This window comes from Pezoporus occidentalis, unplaced genomic scaffold (genome assembly GCF_034315485.1).
Source record: "Pezoporus occidentalis ecotype Australia unplaced genomic scaffold, CSIRO_AGI_Poc_V1 ctg650, whole genome shotgun sequence".
NCBI lineage: Eukaryota > Metazoa > Chordata > Aves > Psittaciformes > Psittacidae > Pezoporus > Pezoporus occidentalis.
Window position 1 is genome coordinate 1 of NW_026915999.1, and position 20,649 is coordinate 20,649.

The 20,649-nt window shown below is 62.5% G+C and overlaps 3 protein-coding genes across 3 annotated transcripts; all 3 read right to left on the bottom strand.

Moving 5' to 3' along the window:
- Positions 1-503: 503 nt before the first annotated feature.
- On the bottom strand, positions 504-11,477 carry SEMA3G (semaphorin 3G). The gene is made up of 16 exons (XM_062640539.1): positions 11,339-11,477; positions 7,839-7,999; positions 6,877-6,939; positions 5,326-5,445; positions 4,570-4,660; positions 4,347-4,463; positions 3,977-4,119; positions 3,783-3,897; positions 3,608-3,677; positions 3,260-3,404; positions 2,768-2,999; positions 2,566-2,657; positions 2,290-2,331; positions 1,892-2,117; positions 1,483-1,622; positions 504-1,380 (listed from the first exon to the last, which is right to left on the bottom strand). The coding sequence occupies exons 1-16, from the start codon at positions 11,469-11,471 to the stop codon at positions 916-918; spliced, it is 2,355 nt and encodes a 784-aa protein (XP_062496523.1). The 5' UTR covers positions 11,472-11,477; the 3' UTR covers positions 504-915.
- Positions 11,478-12,610: 1,133 nt separating this feature from the next.
- ACY1 (aminoacylase 1) lies at positions 12,611-18,339 on the bottom strand. The gene is made up of 15 exons (XM_062640543.1): positions 18,297-18,339; positions 17,100-17,232; positions 16,393-16,457; positions 15,725-15,829; positions 15,520-15,614; positions 15,221-15,297; positions 14,890-14,979; positions 14,600-14,656; positions 14,431-14,504; positions 14,303-14,352; positions 13,964-14,108; positions 13,815-13,883; positions 13,641-13,720; positions 13,305-13,365; positions 12,611-13,197 (listed from the first exon to the last, which is right to left on the bottom strand). Exons 2-15 carry the CDS (start codon positions 17,206-17,208, stop codon positions 13,033-13,035), a joined length of 1,242 nt encoding a protein of 413 aa, XP_062496527.1. The 5' UTR covers positions 17,209-17,232; positions 18,297-18,339; the 3' UTR covers positions 12,611-13,032.
- A 351-nt stretch (positions 18,340-18,690) lies between these two features.
- On the bottom strand, positions 18,691-20,561 carry ABHD14A (abhydrolase domain containing 14A). Its single transcript, XM_062640544.1, has 4 exons — positions 20,007-20,561; positions 19,740-19,855; positions 19,189-19,424; positions 18,691-18,920 (listed from the first exon to the last, which is right to left on the bottom strand). The coding sequence occupies exons 1-4, from the start codon at positions 20,252-20,254 to the stop codon at positions 18,738-18,740; spliced, it is 783 nt and encodes a 260-aa protein (XP_062496528.1). The 5' UTR covers positions 20,255-20,561; the 3' UTR covers positions 18,691-18,737.
- Between the last annotated feature and the right edge of the window lie 88 nt (positions 20,562-20,649).

Sequence of the window (20,649 nt, forward strand, 5' to 3'; positions counted from 1 at the left end):
CCCACCCCACAACCCTGCATCTGGGAGAGGCCCTGGGTGCTGGTTTAGCTCCATCAGCCCACCCAACCCAGCTTAGTCCCATCCAGGGCCACCAACAACCAGAAACACACCCAGACTGGGATGCAGCCCCCCAAATTGTGCCGGGGCCACCTTCTTCTGCATGTCCCTGCTCCCACCTGGGCACAGTGACAGGCATTGGTGCTTCTCATGTTTACCCAGCAACGGGTTCAACCTGCCCACAGCCGTTTGCTTTCCCCTCTGGCCCTGCCCAGCCTTGAAACGGTCTGTGGCTGGAAGGGGAACAGAGGGGAAGGGGAAGCTGCACCCAGCCACAGCTGACTGTGTCCTGGTGTTGCTGGGAAGGCTGGAAGGTGCCTTGTCCACAGGATACACCCCCCCAGAGCTTTGGGAACCCGTGCACAGCGAATGACAGGGCTCATCCTGGGCACGGAGGCTCTCTGGGGTGATGCTCAGTTTTCCTGCCACTGTAGGAGCAGGCATCATCTGTCCCAGGCCCAGAGCTGGCATGGAAAGAGCCTGGAGCCGACAGCTGCTCCCTGCAGTGCCACACTCGGGCCCTTTATTTGCAGAGAAAGCCAACCAGCAAGCTCCCTCGGTGACACAGGGACTGTGGTGGCACCGCATGCCCTGACCCCAACCCGCCCTGGTGTCCACAGCCCCACATCAGCCACAGCACCCAGCAAGAGCAGGGGATTGGCTAATACATCCCATATGCCACCCATTTCGGGTGGCTCTGCAGCCACTGAGGGGACAGGGACCTGCCCAGGAGCTGGCCCCGCCACCCCATCCACTGTGGCCAGGAATACCGCCAGGGCAGGAGGCCCCCGGGGCCGCCAGCAGCACGGGGAGCTGGTCCTCACCCGCAGCCACCCCACGTCCGTTACCCTGCCTTCTCTAAGCGGCCACTGCTTGTCGGGGCACGCGGCTCCTCTCGCCGTGGGGTTTGGCCATCCGTCCCTTCTTGCCTGTGTCCACACCAGCCAGGGCGTGCTTGTCCTGGCCCACCTTGCCCTTGCGGCGGTAGGGGCGGCTGCCGCACCAGAAGCGGGTGCAGTACTCCTGCACCCGCCGCAGACTGTGGGAGCTGATGAGGTGCATGATGTCCTTGAACCAGGCTTTGGGAGCCTGTGGCGCCAGGCGGGGCTCGGGACAAGGCAGGTGTGGGGGCTCATCCCAGCGCTCCCGGGGGAAGGTGTGTGCCAGCTGCTCACTCGCAATCACCTCCAGAGCCGTCTTGGCCACGGTCTGGGTGAAGCCGTGCTCCAGTGTCTTGCAGTAGTAGATGCCAGCGTCGTGCCGGTGCAGCTTGCGGAAGAGCAGCCCTTGCTCGGTCTGCAGGACCCGATCGTCCGTCTTCACCTGTTGGTGTTGGCCGGAGTGAGGTTGGGCAGTCCAGGTCCAGCCCTGTGTCACCCCCGTGTCCTCGTACAGGGAGCAAGGGAGGTGCGGGGGGAGCCTCACCTCATCCCGCTGCTCATCAGGGGGCCTCTGGACGAACCACTGGATGCTGGCCTGCGGGGACCGGGGCACACACTCCAGGAAGGTGCTGTTGTTCTCCGCCCCATAAAGCACCTTCTCCTCAACGCTCTCAAAATCATCCACTGGGGCAAAGAGAGACACGGGCTCACAGGGAGGGCAGTGCCAGGCTCCCACATCTGGGTGTCAGCCACCCTGGACCCATGTGGCTCCAGTCCCCTTTTCCCCCTCTCCCTGGGGACAAAGCCCTGCAGCACCCACCCTTTCTTGGGGCACCCCTTGGTCTATGGGATGGGGAGATGAGGGTGCCCCAGCCCATGCCAAGGGCGGTGGGTTCCGGGACATCTCAGGGCACCTGGACAACCCCTGAGCCTGTGGGCCCCCGGTCTCTCACCGGTCAGGTTCTGGTCCAGACACCGGTGCACAGGGTTACTGTGGCGAGTACCCTGGCGGCGATAGCGGCGCTTGCCGGAGGGCTGGTACCGGGTGCAGGCGCTGCCGTCCCAGGTGCAGTAGGGATCCCTGGCCAGGCAGCACTCGGCACAGGCCGTGCCGTAGGTCTCGCACTGGTGCAGCTGTACCTGGGCCACCCCCAGGCTGGACCCCATGTAGAGCATTTGCTGGAAGAACAGCACCGAGATGGTGATGCTGACAGCCCCCATGGGCACAGCACCCAGGGTTCCCCACCAGGGCAAGCACCATGTGGGCTTTGAGGGGCTGGTGACAAGAGCTCGGTCCCTCAGGTCACCTGCTCTGTCCCCAGCCCCGTGGCTGAGCTGTGTCTGTACTCACGCGCTTGACAGAGATCTCCATCTGGGTGATAGGCACGGGTGCCTGCAGGGGAGGAGAGCAGACGTCAGGCTGGCATAAACCTCACCGGGAAATGCCCGGCTCATGCAGCTTCTCCAGGTCTGTCACAGGGCACAGGAATGTGCCAGCCACACTTTGCCCTTGCCCTGAGACCTCCCAGTGCCCAACAGTGTGGTGAGAGCCCTGAGCCCACGTGTGTCCCCAACCCAAGCAAGCTCCGCTGCCTCCCTCCCTTTCAAGTGGGGCAGCAAACGGCACCTTAAAAACCTGCAGCTCCTCGAGGACGATTTCCTCAGTCGTGGATGAGCTTGTCTTTTGCAGGACCACCACCTTCAGCACAGAGCCAGCATCTGTGGGGAGGACAGAGGTGTGAGCGCTCTGCCATCCCGCACCCCAGCAGCTTGCCTACCAGTAGCCCCAGCACCAAGGCTCCTTCCTGTGCGCTGCTCCTGCCCCTCACCTGTCCCAAGGAAGAGGACGTCGTGCTGCCCATCCTCAGCCTCCACCCGGTCCACCACAAGCTGGCGCAGGCGATGGGGCAGGTCGGTCTTCACCAGGAGAGGTCGGCGGTGCCGGGGGTACACGGGCTTGTACATGAGAGGGTGAGCGCGGGCGAAGTGGAGCACCTCATCGGGGAAGTCCTTGGTGGTGCTGTACTGCCGCCGGGGCTGGTTGGTCGTCTTACTGGGACACTGTGGGACGAGAGGGGACCAGCTGAGCCACCCCAGCACCCATCCCTCTTTCCCCCTCCATCACCCGGCAGAGCGGGCTTGGGTCCCTCCCTGCTTTCTAACTTGGGACCCATGTTCTCCACCCCTTTGCCAGCTGTCCTGGGGTGAATCCCATATGGAGCCCATCCCAGCAGATGAGAATGTGGGAGACCAGCTCCACACCACCCCCAAAGAGCAGTCAGAGGAGCAGAAGGGACCCAGAGCTCCAGGGAGCCGCTCACCACTCCTGGCCGTGGGTAGGGCACCCTGCCCTCGTAGGCACCCCACTGGTGGTGGGGGCTCTCTCGGTGGGCGAAGGGCCCGTTGAAGACCTCCCGGATGTCGGCCATGCGGTACACACAGACAGCAGAGCCCTGGAAGACGTGACTGAAAGGGGACAGTGAACGAGGTGAGCAGAGCCCTGCTTGGCACCAACGGCATCAGTTGGAGCACGGGAACACTGACATCACTGTATGGACCAGAGCTGGTGGAGGCTGGGGGACAGCCAGCAGCCACATGGTGATAGTGACAGGGCAGGTCGTGGGTGGCTGCGGCTGGATGTCTGCAGAGGCTGGAGCTGGAACACCCACCTGGTGGTGCTGAAGAGGGCGTAGATCTCCGGGCTCTTCCCATCCTTCGTCCTCAGCAAGAAGACATCCTCTGGGGATGAAACCATAGGGTTTCTCCTGGAAGCCCAGGGACTTCCTGAAGCCACCAACTGTGGGACCAGCCCTGCCGAGGTCTCCAGCTCCATGCACGCCTTACCCAGCTCATCGAAGTAGGTGTCTATGCCACCAGGGCCAGGGACAGAGCACACCAAACGGGCTTTGTTGAAGGTGCTCCACTTGTTGACCAGCACCCTCTGGCCACCAGCATCGTTCTGCAGGGACAGGGAGCATCAGAGTCACTGCTGTGACTTGACACATCCCTATGCCCTGCAGTCTCCACCAGGATCTTACCACGCAGACCCGCGCTACCCGGCTGACAATGGTGTGCTCCTTGCTGTCTGCCTCCACCACCTTCTCCGTGAAGAAGAAATAGGCTTTGTCGTTGTCCCGGTCATCGTTGTCTGGGATCATGTGGGCTGCCACAAATTTGGGGTCTACGAGCAAGAGCCGGCTGTATCAGGGGCGAGAGGGCACAGCCACCATCTCTGGATCCCTCACACCATGCTGCGGCTGGATGCCAGTCAGGGGGACCCCCAGACCCTGCTGCCCCGGTGCCTTCCCTTGCTCATACATGGCATGGGGGATGCCCGCCACTGCAAGGCTCATGATCCCCAGAATTAGGCCAGCCAAGGGGGATGAAGGGGTAGAGGGGTGCTGTTACCATTGAGTAAGCGCTGGTCCACCTCGGTGCGCAAGGCAGAGCGGGTGCCCATGCTGCGGAAGATGCCGGGATCATGGCCCAGGAAGTCTGCGGTGAGGCCGGTGTACAGCTCCCCACCTGTGTAAGCATCCCCCGTGGTGCTGAGCACCAGCCCTGGCTGCACAGGGACCGTCCCTGGTCCCAGCACCCCAAAGGCTCTCAGCACCTGAGGAAGACAACCCACCAATGAGGGTGCTGGCGAAAGCGCCGCTGGGCTCGTGCGGGCACCTGCCCCGGCCGGGGTCCACGCTGGTGGGGTCCATGCTGAAGGTGTGCTGGAGAGGGGAGCAGGCAGATGAGCCCCGAGGCATGTCCCAGCAGTGGGGACATGTCTGGGAATGCAGGGGCTGGTGCTGGTCCCTGCCCAGCTCAAAGGCACCTTGCTGCAAGTAGCTGCAGCCTCAAAGGGACTGCCTGGAAGCAGGATCTGTGCTTTCTGAGGCAAGTCTGATCCCAACAGGATGTGCACGATCTGGAGGGCCCTGTCAGCCCACCGTCTGCCCACCAGCCTGGCTGGAGGCATCATGGTACAGGGCAGGGTTCCCACTGCCTGCACAGCACCAAGCTGCAAGGTGGGAACAGGGGGCCCTGTGCTTCCACCCCGGCCAACCTGATTTATGAGCAGGGAGCTGGGAGAGGAGGAAACGCCATCCACACCACTATACTGGCAAGACACCAGCCCCAGGAACGTGTCTGGAAAGGCCATGCCGAGCCAAAAAGGTGGAGAAGCTGGGGAGGGAGCAGCACAAGGGCAAAGGGGCAACAGGGAGCTGGTTCCTCACACGCACCCCCAGTATTCAGCATGGGACAAACACCAGATCCAGCATCCCCATACAGTCCTGAAGCCTCCCAGGAGGGAGGCAGATTATAGGGATCTCCCTCCCAGGGATGTCCTGTCAGGGATGCTCAGGATGGGCACCCCACCATAGTGCTTCCCTACCTCGCCACGGTGCCCCACATAGACGAAGGCGCAGACGGGGTGGAAGGCACCTGTGCCACAGGCCAGCAAGTGCGTCCGGTTGTAGGGGTGCAGCACACGGATGTAGTTGGCACAATCGGTCTGGGGGGACAGCAGGGGAGGAGAAGGGTTGGGAGGGGGCTTGGTGCTTCATCAGTACCCTGACTGGGGCACTGACAATGGGCGAGTCCCAGCCCTGGCTCACTTGGCTACACCCACCTCTGCCTTCACCCCAGCGCTGGGGATGCCAGATGGCAGCTGGCACCCACTGGCAGGGCTGGCATGGACTTCACCTGGGTGGGCCCCAGCCATTGCAAAAGGCCAGGGCTTTGCACTGATCCTGCCACCAGGAGCATCCCAGCAGAACCAGACATGATCCAGCCGGCACACGGGCACCACCTGCCCACAGGCACCCGAGTGCTCACACCGTCACACAGCCCCTGCCAGCCACGGGAACAAATGCCACCTGCCCAGCAGATCCCAGTGGCAGCAGCTCCTACACCCAGCCCCAGACCCCTAGGAACGCTCCTCTTCCCAGCGCCCAGGACGTGACCAGATGCAGGGATGTCCTTTCATGTCCCATTCCTGCTTACGCAGGGATGAAACAAAAGGAGGAAACACGGCAGACGCAGACGGATACCTACAGGCATCCTTGTCTGCCTCCACGACAGGCCTGATCTGGGATTGTCCCCTGCTACCAGGGACTGGTAGCAATGACATCCCTGGGGATGCAGACGTGCACCTCTGACCTTGCGCAGTCCCTCCTGGCAGTTCCCACTGGAAAAGGGCTCCCTTCCTTCTCTCACTGAGCACCATCAGCTGCCCCCAGCCACCGCCTGCCCCCCATTATCCCCCCCTGGTGGGATGTGAGGCCCCTCGTCTGCTGGGAACACAGCCACCGAGCCGCCCCGGGGGTTCCCAGCCTTCCCACTGTTTATTTTCCCTTAGAAAAGAGCCTCTAAAATAGCAAGTTAAAAAAAAGTGTATGTTCAAGAAAAATAAAGGCTCGAGCCCGTCCTGGCTCGGATCTGTCGGTGAGAGCTTGGAAAACAAACACACAGAGCGGGACGGGGACCCCCGGGAGCAACGCGCCCGGGCAGGGGGAGCCGGGGGATTTGTCCCCACCATCGTCCTGCCTCATATCGGGGCAGGGGGGATGCAGAGAGGGGTGAGGTTTGGGGAGCGAGGTCACTGAACCTGAGTTACAGATTTCCCACTGCTGGAGACCACGTCACTGGGGCCTGGAGCACAGCTCGGGGCTTCTGGTCCCTCTGAGCTCCGGTCTAGGATCCCGGCTGTCCCTGCCTGCTCAGCGCAGCCACGTCTGGGGCACACTGGCCGCCACTCTGCAGCCACGAGGCTGAGCAGAGCCCTGGAGGTGGGATTTACTGGCTCCAGAGCAAGTGTTTCACATGGCCAGGCTTGGTTGCTGACTCCGTGCCTCAGTTTCCCTCATCCCAGGGATGGCCCCTTGCTCAGCCACACAAGGGGACCCCCCCGCTCAGGGCAGAGCACGCATGGGGCAAGACTCACCCCTGGGTCCTTCCCCTTCCGAAAGCACTCCTCTGTCTGCCCAGGGAGCGGTGGCCAGTAGATCTGGAACACAAAGTGGATGTTGGAGCAAGGAGAGGGGGCAGCAGGGACCCAGCTGTGCAAGAGGGACAGTGAGAGGGACCAGCAGCTCCCCGGAGCCCACCCTGCAGCCCAGGACAGGACCCTTCCTGCTGGGGAGATGCCCCACCATGGTCACATCCACAGCTGGATTCGGGTGGTCATGCAGGGGATGGCTGGAGGTGGCCTGGAAGAGGGTCGACTTGCGGGTGGCCTGGGAAGGGGTGTTGTGTGACAGCACGGAGTGATGGACCCCAAATCCCCCTCAGCTTTGGGCTGCTCTCAGACCAAGGGCAGCTTGGGTACACAAGCCCTTGACCCCATTGCAGTGACCCAGCACACCAAGGAGCACTTCATTTCCTTCTCCACTTTCTTTGGCTAGAAACAGCCCAGATCCATGTTTAAAAAACAAAGTCAAAGTGGACAGTGTGAAGGAGGAGGGGAGCCACCACCAGCATCGTCCACTCTGGTCCATCAACTCTCCCAGCCAGGAGCTCTGCTGGCTGAGCCCTGGCACTGTTTGTTGCAATGAGGGATGCTGTTAGCAAATTGTCTCTGCAGGCTTTTAGCTGTACATTTGGCCTGTGAAGGGGATGCCCAGATGGAGGATGGGCAGCACTTGCTCTCCCAATGGTCGCTTTTTAGGAGAGTGGGGTCCAAGACCCAGCTCAGCGCCCAGGAACCACGAGTGGGGCTGCACCACCAGCGTGCAAATGTTCTGATGTATTTCAGCATGTTTGAGATGCAGACATCCCCAGGGCAGGTCTTGTTTCAAGGTGGCTTCAACTGGCTTGGTTGGGCACTATTCACTCAGAGGGGTGAGGGCTGCACAGGGGCCAGGGCAGGGATGGAGCCCCCGGGGTGCTCAGCAGGACCTAGCTCACCTCCTTAGCATCTGCGTTGGCCCTGTCCAGGAGCAGGGAGTACAGCACATCCTTCCCCCCAATGAAGAGCCGGTCATGGTACTCATCCAGGTAGAGGGAGCGGAAGCCCAGGAAGCCACGGTGGCCGAAGAAGAGGACGGAGCGGTTGGTGCCCAAAAGGTCTGCCAGAGAGGGAGGGAAGTGTCAGCCCACTAACACCCTTCAAACCCTCTTGGGAAACACAAGAGGACACCTAGACCCGCACCCCGGTGGCCACACCAAGGGCTCCTGGCTTTTTGAAGGGGTAACTGCAGGGCTGTGATGGGCACAGACAGGAGGGTCCCTTCGAGCTGCTAGTCCTGACTAAGAGCAGAAGAGCTGCTCCCAGCGGCTGCGGAGAGCAGCATTCACCTCCACCCCCCCTCACCTTGCCCAGCAAGGTTTGGCTGAGCCACCCCAGGCTTCTACCGCGTCCGTGCCACAGCGAGTCAGGTGTGTGAGAGCCTGGCAAAGGCTGTGCCGTGCTGTCAGCTCCGGGCTGGGCTCACACAGAGCCCGGGAGGGTGGCAAGAGCAGGCACAGGGTGGGCAGAAAGCAGGTACTGCCCCTACCAGGTGCCAGGCAGGGACACAGTAGCAGGCACCCAGCCAGTGCCATGGGGAAACCGGCACACAAAGCCCACCACCGTCACCACCAGACCTCGATGGCACCACCAGACCTCACTGTTTTTTTCCCTGCCATGGCATGGGGCAGCACTCGAGGAGAAGCTGGACCGGCATGGGGACACTGTGTCCCTGGGGTGGACAACACATTCCAGAGCAACGAGGCCTGACAGTCAAGGCTCCCAAGGCAGGTCCAGTCCTGAATCCTGTCAGATGCCAAGAGGACCCTCGCAGTGATGCCGCCGCGGGGGCAGTGGCGAGACTGGGTCCCGGTGGGAAATGACTTTCAGGGTCAGCAAGCTGAAAACCCCGTCACGGTGGCGCCCACCCAGCTGCTGCCGAGAGAGAGGGCAAGAGGGAGCAGCTCAGCTTCACCCGGCTCTGAAACCCAGGCCAGTGGCTGGGGAGGAGGAAGAGGACAAAGCGCCATTGATGAGCGCAGCCGTGTCCCCAGACACCCTCTCTGAGGAATGCTGACCCTGACCCCAGGGAAGCCCCCAGCCTGCGCAAGCCCCACACACGTCCCCATGAGAGGGGGGTACCAAGCCCTGCTCTTGCTGGAGGGACGTTTATCACTTCCAGGGAGGAGGTGGCCAGCTGCGCAATGCCCCATCTGGCGGGACCTGTAAGAGAAACAGTCCCGGCGGGACAACAGCCACTTCCACCCCATCACACACAGCTCCCATCGCACCAGGTCACTCAAGGGCAGTCCCAGCGCCCTAACTGGTGGTGCTGGTGGCATCACAGCCACAGCAACTCACTGGGCAGATCCCTGTGCCTGCAAGCAGAGCTGGCACCAGGGGCCCCTCCACCCCGTCTCCCCGGGGGAGGGCACCCTCTTCCCTGTGCCCTCCCAGTGTCTCCGGTCCTCCCATATCGCCGGGTCCAGCCCGGGAAAACTCTTGTCGTCTCCTTCTATTCTTGCCCAGCAATAATATTTTCCCAGCTCAGAATAACATTGGCAAAGTCAGCAGGCTCCTTGTATTGTTTCAGGCAAGGCTTCCCCTTCTCCCCCAGCCCCGGCAAATTCCTCCTGGTGCCTCAGGTTACACCGGCTCCAGGCCCTTCCTCTTCCCTGGCTTCACCTCCCCAGGGAGCAGCACCCTTCCATGCCCCATCCATCACCAGGACCCCTTTTACCCTAGGGTGGGGGTCCTATAGGAGTCATCCCTCAATTGCGGGGTGTCCCTTGGGAGGGACAGCGGGTAGCTAGAAGGGCACCAGGCTGTGCTGCAGTGCTCCCAGTCCACACAACAGCAAAATGCTCCTTCCCCTCTTACACAAGCAACTGCTGAAGGTCAGAGCAAAAGGAAAGGAGTTTCTCTAAGTGAGAGGGAGAGCTGGGGATGCGCTGCACCCACAGCACAAGACCTTCCCCTATTGCCCCCCCCCAGTCAACACCCAGCAGTCAGAGCCACAGCCAGGCACAGCCCAGCTAAGCACAAGCAGCTTCGCTTCACCCCGGTTTTCATTTCAGAGGCTTCCAATGGCTTTAATTGAAATTTTCTTTTTCTGCCCCCCAGGGAGAAGGCGGTGGCAGAATTTGTTTCATGGGAAATCTCAGTTTCTGTTTCCAATTTGGAAGAGGAACAGAATAATCAGCTTAAGAAGGAAATAAAAACAGCTTCAAAAGGTTATTTGCTCCCTGCGGGAGGCTGCGGAGCCCTAGGAGCCCCTTGCACCTGAGGAATGGCACGGATGGACTTTGCGCTGGAGTGGATCAGATACCCAGACAGACCCTGAGCCCTGCATCAAGCTCTGCTGGGACCCCTGACCTCCCACCCTGCCATTCCCACCACGGGGCAGAGCCATGAGCCACCCTGGGCGCCTGCTGCCTCCCAGGGTAAGCTGGGCCACTGCGTGCCTCAGCTTCCCCCTTGCAGCAGGGAGGGAGCTCCTGGGGTTTTCCTGCTCTGCCCCAGGACAGAGGCGGGGATGCAGCCAGCCCGTGCCACAGGGCAGGAGACCCCCAGCCCGGGCAGTACAAGGACGGAGAACAGCTTTTCCCCAGCACAGGCACATGCTCTGCAGCTCCCAGGGCTCTCCAAGAGCTGGGCTATCCCAGGCTTTTCCCCTCCTTGGGAAAATATGCATTATGCGATTTATTCTATTTAATTTTTTTTTTTTTAGAGCAGGTTCATTGCTTTTAGGCAGGAAGGAGATTGGAGCGCTCCAGACTCCTCTGTCAAGTTTGGCTGGAAGCAGCCTGTGGATTAAGCTGGCAGAGTTGGGGATGCAGCAAGCCAGAGCAGGATCACAGGGAGAGCTGTAATTAAAACCAAGCATTCCCGTGCTGTGCCCCACCACCCCGGCACCCCAGCACCCGCGGCCCCGCACGGGGGGCGGGGGGGGGGTCCCAGGAGGCCCGGGCCAACAGCACCAAGGGGACCTGCCGGGAAGCACCCGGCTTCCACCCAGCCGCGGGCAGGACGTGGAGCCCGCACGGGGATGCCCACGCCGGGGAACACCCACCCGACCCTCGTGGCAGACCCTGCCGGTGCCGGGGCAGCGCCGTGCCTCAGTTTCCCCCCCCTCCACGAGGGACACGGTCCCTCATGGGAAGCGGCAGGGCCGGCGCGGAGCCCCGCGGCGCATCCCCTCCTCCCATCACCGGCTCCCTCCTTCCTCCTCCTCCTCCTCCTCGGGTCTCCCCACACACATCCCGCGTGGGGAACGGCAGAGCAGCCACGCACCGAACCCCCAGCCCAAACCGAGCCCCCAGCTCAAGGTGCTCCCCAACCACCCCCCGAGCCCGCACTTCGGGCGCTTCTGAGGCTCCTCAGGGCCCCTCCCGGTCCCCGTGGAGGGGGTTTTGAGGACCCCCCTATGCCCGCTGCAGGTGGCCCCGGCCCGACTCACCGCGGTAGGGCAGGCGGAGCCGGGGGGGGCTGCGCTCCGCCGCCAGCAGCACAGCCCCCAGCCAGCATACGCACACCGGCACCGCCGCCCGCATCCCGCCGGAGCTCCCGTGGCTGATGGTGGCACCGAGCATTTATGGGGCCGACATCCGACCGCCCATGGCCCGCCCCGCCCCGGCCCGGCCCGGCCCCGGCCCCCGGCGATGCGCGGGGGGTGCCGTGCAGGACGCGACGGCCACAACGCCCCGAACCTCACCTCTCACTCCCGGGACTGTGAGAGCTCTGCGCAAACACAGATCATCACCTGCCACCAGCCGTTTAAGCTTTGCTGCGCACCCCCCTTCCAAAAGTAACCCCACAGACGCCTCTGGCTCATCCCTGAGGATTAGGAGCAAGGCGGGCGGGGGGAGCTAGGGTCCCCAGCCTTGCCCCCTGAAGCAGCAGGAGAGGGTACACAGGCGGGTCCCCCTAGAAGGACGCTCAGCTTGGGGTGACCTCCAAACATTAGCAAGTGCAGGGCTCTCGGATCCCACTTCAGAGGCCAGGCAAGCTGGGGACACCAGGCTGGTTGGGAAGGGGGCTGCACAGGATTGTGGAGGGCACGGGGTACCGCATGCAGTTTTGGTGCACTCACAGAGCAAGGGACAGGGCAGCAAGGATGCACTGCTGTCTGCCTGCAAGGGTGCTCATCTGCACCCTGAGTGGGGATCCAGCCAGCAAGCAGGACCCCACAGCACCCCATGGCACACACAACACTCCCACTTTTGTAATGGAGTAACTCTGCAACCCAGGGTAAAACCACCTCAAATCAGCTCAGCAAGCTCTGGGCTGGCCATCGCCCTAGTTTCCCTGGGGAGCAGCATGGCTCCAGGACAGATCCAGCACCTCTGGGTGCTGGGAGCCATGTGGAGCTGGGAAAGCAAGGAGATGCAGCTTACAGCAGTTCTGGCAGATAAGCACAGGCTTCCTGCCCGTACCCGCACACTGCCTGCCCAGGCCTGAGGGTCTGGGGGAGCAGCACAGCAGCAGGAGCTAATGGGAGGGAAGGAGCAGGATGAATCCAGCACCACCAGCCGCTCCTGCATTCCCCAGTACCCTGAGGCAGCCCCGCAGCCTGCCCAGGCAGGATCCTGCCTGCAACCCCATCCCACAGCCCAGCGGTCCCAGGGGAGCAGGGAGCACCCAGCAGACCCCACTGGAAATCCTCTGTGCCTGGGCTCCCTGAGACCCCACAGGCAATGCCACGGACAGACACACACACAGAGCCCCTGGCTGTGCTTGCCAAGATTTATTGACTCGATGCGCAGCACTGGCCCCAGCTCCCCTGACAAGCGGGCAGGGAGCAGGACAAGGCACGGGCAGGCAGAACCAGGCATTGGCCAACCCCTTACCCCAGAGCCAGCGCAGCCAGAGGTGGCACAGGGACAAGATGGCATCACTGAGACCAGGAAAGACAGGAGGCACTGGGCAGAAGGCTCTGATGGCACCTGGAGCACAACCCCCAGGAGGGTGGCTGGGACCTGGATTTCGAGGACACAGCCAGGATGCTCGGCACAGGCATCACCACTGGGCCAGCACTGAGCACAGCCATGCGGCATGATGCTGGCAGGCATCTGCTGTGCCCATGCCCTGCTCCCTCTTAAAGCCCTGTGTCCCACTGCTGGCATCCCCCCCTCCCACTCCTTGCCAGGGTGCTCAGCCCTCGGAGGGCAGCGGGGCCACCGATGCCAGGGCGGGCAGGAGGCGGGCGTAGATCTCAATGCCCCGCAGGAAGACCTGCTCGTTGAGGAACTCGTTGTGGTCATGGAGCAGCACTGGGGTGCGGTTCATGGGCGAGAAGCCGATAGCGGGGTGTCCTGCCTGGGGATGGGGGTGCAGGGTGAGGCCGGGGCTATGCTGGGCTCCCGCCTGGAGCTGCAGGTCTCACCCTGGTGTGGAGCCCATGGGTGGGCTGGCATCACACTCACCGCTCGGATGTAGCGGCTGTCGGTGGCAGCTGGGAAGATCTCGAGCTTGAGCTGCAGCTTCCTGGCAAGCAAGACCCTGTGGCAGTATGGGCACAGGGGCAGCCAGGTCTCCTGTCCCCCTGCCACCCCATGGGCAAAGATACCATGCCAAGAATGTCATACCCTCCAGTAAACTCAGTCCCATCCCTTTCAGGGGGGCACAGGGAGATGCCTTGGCACAGCACGGAGCACACCCTCCCAATCCCTGCCATGACCCCAGAGACCCTTGCGGACCACCTGGCTCCCAACAAAGGATGTCCCCATCAGGGTCCTGTCCCTCCTGGGGGCACTACTCACATGTCCCTGCAGACCCCGCTGAAGGCTTTCCACCACGGGTTCGATTCCTCAGTGGAGGTGATGTGCTGGTCCATGCATTTCTGAAGGAGGGATAGGGCAGGCGATGGGCAGAGGGTGGGCACGTGGCAGGGGAGGGATGGGCACGATGCACCCAGGTAGCTGAGACCCCCTCACCTGGAGAAACTCATAGGTGACACCATCCCCAGCATCCCGGCACCACGCGGCTACCTGCTCCTCAAAGGCCTGAGGCAGACACCAGAGGAGGGGTGTGAGCAGGGTATCCCCAACCCGCTCCCAGGCAGCGGGACTCGCACGGCGCCCACCTTCAGGTCCACGGTGGGTGGGATGCGGATGTCGAAGCCGGCCGCCATCTCAGAGGGCACCACGTTGAAGGAGACGCCCCCCTCTAGCATGGTCAGGTTGAGTGAGGTGACGTCCCCTAGAGTCAGGCTTGAGTCGGACTTGAGCCTCGAGGGACGCAAGGAGAGTCACCCTCCGCCACCTGAGGAGGAGGAGAAGCACTCCCCCACCCCGCTGCCAGCCCCAAACGGGGAAACCGAGGCACAGAGCAGACATGCCAGATCAGAGCCTGGCTCGGGAAGCCAAGGACACCCTCCATGGACCAAACTAAAACCACAGCCATCCCACTGCCTGTCTCCTACCTCTGTTTCTCACTCTCCCTGAAGGCCAGGAAGGAGCTGATGACTTTGTGCTGGGGAGGGAAGGGCAGCAGGTGAGGACTGGTCCCAGGGCAGGCAGGGGAGTGCACAGGCTGTACCCCCTCTCTTACCAACTTCTCAGCCGCTGTGTTGCTGATGAAGCGGGATCCATGCCCGGGGCTGCCCATGCACTTCACCTTTATCCCTGCAGCAGTTTGGGGAGAAGGCATTGAGCAGAAAGCCCGGGTGGCACCAGTGTCTCAGCATCCAGGGTGGGGCAGAGGGCATGTAGTTACTCACACCATGGGCTCTTCTCGCCATAGAAGACACTGAAGGTGTCAGAGGGGCTGGCCAGGCCTGTGGTGGGCACAGACAGGGGGTCAGTGAGGCAGAAGTGCTGTGATGCACCCCCCTCTGCTCTGTCTGCCCTGGCAGCATTTCCCCTTCAGGCTGGCACCGTGTGGGTCACTGCTGGGGAAGGAGACCCTGGAAGCCGTGCCGGGTGTCAGTGCCCAAGGGTTGATGACAACAGGCAGAGGGGTGTGTGCCAAGAGGAGACACGTCCCTGTGCCAGCCCTACCACCACTCACCCTCATCCAGGGCGAAGCCCACATTGAGTGCTTTGAACTCTGGGCGCTGCACGAACATCTCCATGCCCTTGTGTCCACCCACCTCCTCATCTGCAGGGGAGAGCCTGGTATGGAGGAAAGAACCAGGGTGTCCCCTGGCCCACCACCCCCCCAGTCCTCCTTCCACATCAGCCTGGGTGCCACCAGTGCACCTGATGTCCTTGGACATGGAAACTCCTCCAGCCCTGAGCTAGGGGAGCTCAAAATCTGGAGAGGCTGGCAGGGAACTCCAGAGCATCACCCAGCTGCCAGCCCCTTCTATCCCCCTAAGAGGGGACACCCTGGAACTCACCGGGCACAAAGGTGAGGTGGATGGTGCGGGCAAAACACTTTCCCTCTGCCTTCAACCTCCGGATGGCCTCAAGGTACCTGCAGGGTGAAGGTGGTGCCAGGTCATCATTCAAGAGAGGGGCTGGTGTGCTCAGAGCAACCCCAGGGGGGATAAAGCAGTGGCACCCTCAGCCCCTACTGGGAACCACTGGGGATGGTCCTCAGTCCCTGGGGGACACTGGGGATGGTGGCATCCTGTCCTGCACCTATCAGCACCCGCAGCACCATGCCCACCCGGTGGCCACAGAGCCTTCCACTCACTGGATGGAGACACACTTCATGTCCTGGGCACCGCGGGCATAGATGTTGCCTTGAGAATCCTTAACAGCCTCAAAGGGTGGGTAGGTCCAGTGTTCCTGTGGGGAAGAGCAGCCGCTATGGCAGAGGGACACAGCGGGCCTAAGCTCCCGTTCTCCTATACTCCAGCCCAACCATGCCCGTCCCACACCTCCCCTTGTCCCAGCACCTCGAAGACAGGCACAACATCGGTGTGTGAGTTGAGGAGGATGGAGCGCAGGCGGGGGTTCGTGCCCTGCCAGGTCAGGACCAGCACCACACGGCCCTGGCACACCTGTGGGGCAAGCACAGGATGTCACTGAGGTCCAGGCTGGGGACAGAGGGGCTGGAGCTGAAAATCAACATCCTGAGAAGTGTTTCTCGATGCCACCTGGCAGGTCACCCCTTTCTCTGCTGGGATAGGGCAGGCAGCAGGCGCAGGCATGCCTGCACACCCCAGCCCACCCACCCCAGCCAGCCAGAGCCCAGCAGCAGGCACGAGACCTGGCTGCCATTCAGACAGAGGAAAGGAGACAAACCAGAGTCTTCTCCCAGAGCCAAGGAGCTCCCTGGGTCACTCGGTGCCCAGCAAGAAGTACACTGCAGCCAACATGACCCTGCCAGGTCCCTGGCTAATGATAGCACAGGCAGCTGCAGAGGTCAGCAGGGACCAGACAAATACGGGCTTAAGGAAGGGCTCTGGTCAGCTCAGGATTACAGGCAGAGGCGATTCACTCCTGCTCAGCTCCGGGCAGCATGCAGGAACAGCCTGGTCACTAAGATTCTGGGCAAAGGCGGATGGACGGACAGATGCATGAACGGACAGATGGACAGACATGGGGCTGCTCCTTGTCTCACCTCCACTTTCTGGCAGGCCAAGCCCAAGTCAGTGCCGACGTGCTCCAGAAACCGGACAGCAGCATCTAGGGAGGAGTGGGGATGCCTGGAATTACACTGGGATTTCCCTCCCCTCTCACTGTAGCCCCCAGGGACCTCAAGGCTCCCTGGGGTTCCAAGGCCAAGGAAAAAGGTGACCAGAGAGGGCAGGTGACGGAGGTCCTGGGCACAAAAGGTAACCAGGAGCAGGGACAGGAGTGTCTCATCATCATCCCTTTGGGTGAAGGTTAGGGGAACATGAAAAAATAAAAATGGAAGGGGGTGAGTCAGGGGGATGACCTTCCATAGGAGTCTGGGAGCTCCCCACCAATAAAACAATCTTGATGTACCTCAGTACATGGAAGGATAGAAATGTTAACAGAAGGACATCAGCAGGGGGTTGCTGCCCACAGCCAGGGCAGCATGGAAAAGGGGGACCCTGGGGCATGGGGCTGGAGGAGGTGAACAGCAGCTCTGGGAGCACTCAAGACAACCCTGCCCTAACCAAAGCTAGCAGCAGAGGTAAGGCACAAAAGCATTTGCTCCTTAATACCACAGTCAAAACAGCCCTGGCACAGCATTTAGGCACCTGGGTCCAAAGACCAGAGCCATAAAGTCACATTGCCAGATCCCAACACAGCTCCCTATCCTGCCCCCCCCCCCCCCCCCCCCCCCCCCCCAATCCTCACCATAGTCAGGTTTGGGGTGCACAGTGTCAATCCTCAGGTACTCCCGGAAAAGCGTAACTGAGGGGTCCTCTGAGGCCCCCGCGCTCTTCCCAGGCTTTCCAGGTGCCATGGCAGGGACAAAGGCTGCAAAGCTCTGGGGGAAGAGCTGCAAGATGGTTAATCACCCACCGGCCCCTCCAAAGTCCGCAGCAAGCTCGGTCGTCACAGAAACCGGAGTGGGACAGGACAAAGGTCTCCCCAGTACAAGTCCTGGAACACCGCCTCCATGGGAGAAATCTCCCACTACTTGGGAATGGAGGCAGGATGCCCCCAATGTGTCCTTTCATTCTCCCCCCAAAGCACATGTTCCCGCCTCAAACACAGTGCCAGGGCAGATGCAGGCAAGGAAAGAGGGACACTGCATGCTTAGGGAGTGCAGGAGAGGTGCAAGGAAAGATGCTGGAGATGCAGGGAAATGGGGTGGTAAAGGGGGATCAGGTGCTTACAGAGGACAGAGGGGCTATGGGCTACAGGAGTACACGAGAGTGACAGGCTATTGGGTGTTTGAAAGGTGCTGGGCAGCCGGAGGAGCAGGAGGATGTGGGGCGCTTAGGGGCACGTGACGGGTGAAGGGGAATACCGGGGAAGTATGGGAGTAGGGGTGCAGGGGATCATTGTTAGAGTAGGAAGAGACGCAGGGACACCATGGTTAGAGTTATGGGAGTGTGGGGTACCATGGGTAGGGGTGCAGGCGTGCTGTGGTTAAGGGGGTGGAGAAGAGGGAAGGCGGGGCAGCACACCACGGCTAGGGGTACAGGGGTGTGCAAGGTCCCATGGTTAGGGGCTCAAGGACTGCATGGGTTGGGATGCAGCAGTCGCATTATTGGGGTGCAGGAGTAGCACAAGCAAGAGGGCAGAGGGGTGCTGAATACCGTGGCTGGGAGTGCAGGGGATGCAAGATACCATGATTACGGGTAAGGGGGTGTACGGGGGGGTGGCAGAGTACCGTGGTTAAGGGTGGAGAGTACCGTGTAAGGAGGTGCAGGAGGGATGCGGGATACCGTCCTTAAGGGTGCACGGAGGTACGTGGGGGTGCGGGGTACCGCGGCAAGCGCCGCGTGTTCAGGGAGAAACGAAGGCACGGGGTCAGCCCCCGTGGGTTGCCGGGCGCTGCTGTCTCGACCCCGCTCTCCGGACACCCGCCCTCCCCGGCCCTACCTCCGCGCTGCTGCCGCCGGCGTCGGCCCGGCCCGGCCTGGCCCCGCTCCGCCAGCTCGGTCCCGCTCCGCTCCGCCCCGCAAGCGGCAGCGGGCAGGAGGCGGGCAGGAGGCGGGCAGGGGAGGAGCGGGGCCACCGAATGGGCTGAAGGCAGGGGGCAGGCAGGGGGACGGCAGTGCACTGTGTGTCCCACACTGCAGGAAGAGAGATGGGGCTGGAGCCCCGCGGCGCTTGGAGACACACGCAGAAACCAGAGCAGCATCAGTTTATTGGCCTCCTGACAGACGACACCCTGTCTTGCCAGCAAAAGAAACTCTCAGTCGTTGTCCCCTGCCACCCTGGGGACACCCCAAAACAGAACAGACACACACCCCCACCCCCCACCCCACCCCACCCCCCGGTGCGCCCCAGTCCTCCACTCGGCAGGGAATGAGGCAGCGCTTACTTCATCTGGCTCAGGAAGTCCAGCAGGGCCCGGTGGAAATCCACCGGCTTGTCCAGGTAGCATGCATGGCCGGCATCGGGCACCACGGCCACACGGTGCCCAGGGAGGTGCCGCAGGCTCTGCAGGGCCTGGGAACCCAGCCTTGTGTCACGGTCACCATACAGGATCAGGGTGGGTGTCTTGGTAAGGGGAGAGAGAAAACCAGAGAGGTTGTGAGAGGCAGAACTGGCCACCATGCTTCCTCTGGGCTGTGCCCACCTCCATCTTGTCACCATATGGGGCTACAAAGCCAATGGTGCAGTAGCTAGCTCCCCCATGAGCTGGATGGGCACAGGTCTCCCTCACTCACCCCAAAACAGGGCCACCCTCCATGCCACCCTCCAGCCAGCTGGTCCACAAGGCTTGCCAGGATACAGGGACCCCCAGCAGCCCAATAACCCACCTCACCTGGACCTGCCGGTACTGCTCAGCAGTGTAGTCCTTGGTGCCCACAGGTGCAATGGACACGAATCCAGCCAGCTGGTCCCCATGTGCCAGGAGGAAGGGGAGGACAAAGCGGCCACTCATGGAGGGGCTGACGAGAACGGGCCTCTGCATGCCCAGCTCCCGGAGGACATGGTCCAGGAAAGCCACCCGGCCCTGCACCGTAGCCACCGACTCTGCAGGAGGTGAATCCCCATAGCCTGGCATGGGGCAGAGAGCATGGGGTGGGCACAGGGCAGAGAGGATTGTGCAGCCTGCAATGGTCTCTCCCCAAAGGGCTCAGCTGGTGTGGCAAAAAATGGGCAACTGATCAAGCTACAGTGGTTCTACAGCCACAGCCACATTCCAGCCAGCCCGAGCCAACCCCAGCCAAAGGTGGCCACAGAGGCCAATGCCCCAGCACACTGCCCCAGGGACCACCGCTAGCACGAAGAGGTCCAGAGCCCAGCAGTGGCTGAGGTGAGGGACTGGAGCTGTCCAGAGGGATCAACTTAAGTGCAGTGCCATGGTCCTACCAGGCAGATCTATTGCAACCGCACGGTAGCCTTCTCCAGCGAGCAGCGCCAGTGTGCCCAAGGCTTCCCACGTCTTGGAGGTGAATGCCTGGCCATGCAGGAACAGGACATCGGGCCTACAGTGGGGAAGACAGGCGGGAAGAGGTTCAGGGAAGATGCCATCCCTGCAGAGGTCCAGCAGCCACGAGGGTTCATTTAGACCGACCCAGGGCCTGTCACCCCCCTCCTTCCTGCAGCAGTGGCACCGGAGCCGGCGGAATGACCCACCTCCCGGGGCCGGCAGTGCCGCTGCCCTGGGGCCCTGCAGAAACCTCCCTGTAGAAGACAGGGGGCTCTCCCGCAGCCATCCCCGTTCGTGCGATGGCGCTGGCCACCGGCCAGTCCCGCGTCGCCTTGTCAGACCGGGTACCAGCCGAGCGCTGCCCGCTCTGGGCGGCCGGGAGCAGGAGGTAGAGGAGGAAGGTGAAGAGCACCCCGAGGAGCAGGAGCTCCAGGCGGCTGCGGGTGAGCGGCATCCGGAGAAAAACGGCAGCCAGGGACCTGGAGCCCCAAACCCCACTGCTGCGGGGGACAAGCCCCAACCCGCAGCACTCTCCTCAGCTCCGGGCCGGCCTGCGGCCCCCCCGGCAGGAGCTGGCAGCCCCGCTCGGCCCCGGCCTCCCGAGCTGCCGCTGGCCCCGGCCGCCGGCGCTGCCGCCCCGCAGCTCCAGCCGGGACACGCGGCTCCCCCGGCTCGGCCCTCACGGCGCCGCGCCCGCTGCCCCGGGCTCCGCCTGGCGGGAGGCCGCAGCGCTGCAGGCCCCGAGTGCTGTCGGCCGGGGCCGGGGCCGGGGCCGTGCCCGCCGCACGGTGCCGGGGCCCGGGGAAGAACGGCTGGTGCCGGGAGAGGAGCCCCGGCTTGACGGGGCTC